The sequence below is a fragment of the Priapulus caudatus genome, unplaced genomic scaffold (genome assembly GCF_000485595.1).
Source record: "Priapulus caudatus unplaced genomic scaffold, Priapulus_caudatus-5.0.1 Scaffold455, whole genome shotgun sequence".
Classification (NCBI taxonomy): domain Eukaryota; kingdom Metazoa; phylum Priapulida; class Priapulimorpha; order Priapulimorphida; family Priapulidae; genus Priapulus; species Priapulus caudatus.
Window position 1 is genome coordinate 23,370 of NW_014577516.1, and position 2,461 is coordinate 25,830.

The following is a 2,461-nucleotide window of genomic DNA, read 5'->3' on the forward strand; positions in this document are numbered from 1 at the left end:
GGTAGGTAGGCAGGCAGGCAGGCACGCAGGCAGGCAGTTAGGTAGGTAGGTAGGTAGGTAGGTAGGTAGGTAGGTAGGTAGGTAGGTAGGTAGGTAGGTAGGCAGGCAGGCAGGCAGGCAGGCAGGCAGGCAGGTAGGTAGGTAGGTAGGTAGGTAGGTAGGTAGGTAGGTAGGTAGGTAGGTAGGTAGGTAGGTAGGTAAGTGATTAGGTACTTAGGTGTTGTACGTATATTCCTGCGTTTCTAGCGTGGATCACTACATTCTCCCCGTCGGAATCAGGCGAGAAATCGGGGGTATACACATTTGCAATTGGCACGCTGATAGCGATCGCTCTCATAACTTTGCTCTCACTGCTATTCCTCACCGTCTACCACCGCCGACGAATCTTCTCCAGATCCAGTTCAGGTGGCAGCCGCGCAGGTAAACAAATGCGTCGTATTTCTCAGTCGAAAAACAGGGCGAAAGCTTAAAATACGAACATCGCGTCGCAACAGGCGAGCAACGAAAAAATCGAAGATGCTTTCTCTTTCGCGGCGACCTTACATTTCCTTGCGACTGACTCAACAGTAACACACACACGCACGCAAGCACATATACACACGCACGCACACAAGCACGCACACACATCTGAACACACTCACGCACGCACGCACGTACACACATATACACACACACGCAAGCACATACATGTAAACATACGCACGCACGTACGCACATACACACACTCACGCAAGCTCGTACATCCAAGCACGCGCGCATGCATACACGTATATGCAAACACGCACACGCACGCATATACATGCACGTACACACGCACGCCCCCACGGGCCGTACCCTACAACCAGACACAACAAAGCAGCAAACAAAGCAGCCACGCACACCGCCGTAGTTCAACATGAGCAGGCGATACGAGCGCACGACCGCTCCAAGCTATTTTTACTTTTAGTTTACATTTACGTTTACTGGCGATTATTACTTTTAGCTGCATCAGTGGCGCCGCAGAATCAGAATGCGGACATAGCGACGGTGAGCGGTAACTTCGATGATGTCGGTCGCCATGACACCAATCTTCAGCCGCCATCTTACGACATCATTATGAACGAGTACGGGCCGCCGCCTCTGTACAGCAACGTTATACAGGAGATCCTAGAGGAACGCACTGCCGCCCCGTGCCACCATAACACCTGCGTGGACGACGTCGCGTCGAAGGCAGACAGCACGGCATGAGAATCGAACAGACCGAGAATACCTGCCAGGACGAGACAGATAAGCGCAGTGGCCGCACTGAGAACAACGGACAGAAAGACGACGATGGTTAAGGCGGGTAGCGGCGCACGAACACTGATCCACAGCGAACACTCCTCGATCGTGATGAAAACTCTCTGACCCAGGATGTAGTCTATACCAGACCTTTCTTGGGACAGCGTACTTTTCTTCGAGATGGTCTGGTTATAGCTCGATCGATGAAGATCGAGAAATTTCTGATGATTTGAGTTAGGTTGCTTTCCATTTACCTTGTTAATTTCCGTGTGGTATCGCCTGGTATGTGCTAGAATAGCATATGTAGATGTATTTATTAGTTATATGCAGGCAATTAATGACCTATCAAGGTAAATCGACTACGACGCATATGTTGGTGAATTGAACCTCGAGAAAAGATTGTTTTTTTCATTATGGAAACTATTCTTCCATATATTCCTCGTCGTGTAAATTGATATAATTAGTGCATTTTTCTAAAGCGCATAGAATGTGCAAATGATACTGTGATCTTCGCGTCACGTGCGTGCGTGGAACCAATGTGCGTATGATTGTAAAAATGGGTTTTATGTAAAATAAACCTGCTAGCGTTGCATACCATCGTTGAATGGGCAGCAGGCGCTTTGTATCTATGTATAAAAGTCATGTTTCTGACGATGTTTGTTATTTTGTTGCACCAAGTGTGGCGAGGAAAACATTACGACAATTACTTTTCCTACCTCCGCGGTAAAGGAGAGGTCCAAGTTAGATCAAACGTTACCCCGTACAGACTACAAATTTGATATATGGTATTAAACTGGCGCCCAATTTTTGCAGTGTGTACACGCTATGCCGCTCCAAATACGCGTTGTCCCGCACCAATTTTACCCCGTAAATAAAGGCCAGGCCCGTGATCAGTTATCCCGCACCAAGCTGTGTCTGTACGCAAGCGAGCGAGCGAGCGAGCGACTGAGTGAATGAATGAGTGAATGAAAGAGATAAGGAAAGAGAGTGGAAAGAGAGATGGGGTGCGAGAGAGAGAGAGAGAGAGAGAGAGAGAGAGAGAGAGAGAGAGAGAGAGAGAGAGAGAGAGAGAGAGAGGGAGAGAGCGGGCGAGAGAGGACGAGAGAGAGGATTAGAGAAAGCAAGATAGAGATGGACAGAGGGGACGTTACAGCGAAGATGTTGAGAAGTTTAGTAGCTTATAGGCAGGAGAAGGATGGGA

General features: G+C 48.6%; 1 protein-coding gene across 1 annotated transcript in view; it reads left to right on the forward strand.

Annotated features, from left to right (window-relative positions):
- Positions 1 to 1,885, forward strand: part of LOC106810580 — a 13,857-nt gene extending 11,972 nt beyond the window's left edge. Inside the window, exons 7-8 of the mRNA XM_014813974.1 lie at positions 247 to 420; positions 983 to 1,885. Coding sequence (XP_014669460.1) covers positions 247 to 420; positions 983 to 1,227 — 419 coding nt within the window. The 3' untranslated portion in view covers positions 1,228 to 1,885. The remainder of the gene's footprint in view (positions 1 to 246; positions 421 to 982) is intronic.
- The last annotated feature ends 576 nt before the right edge of the window (positions 1,886 to 2,461 follow it).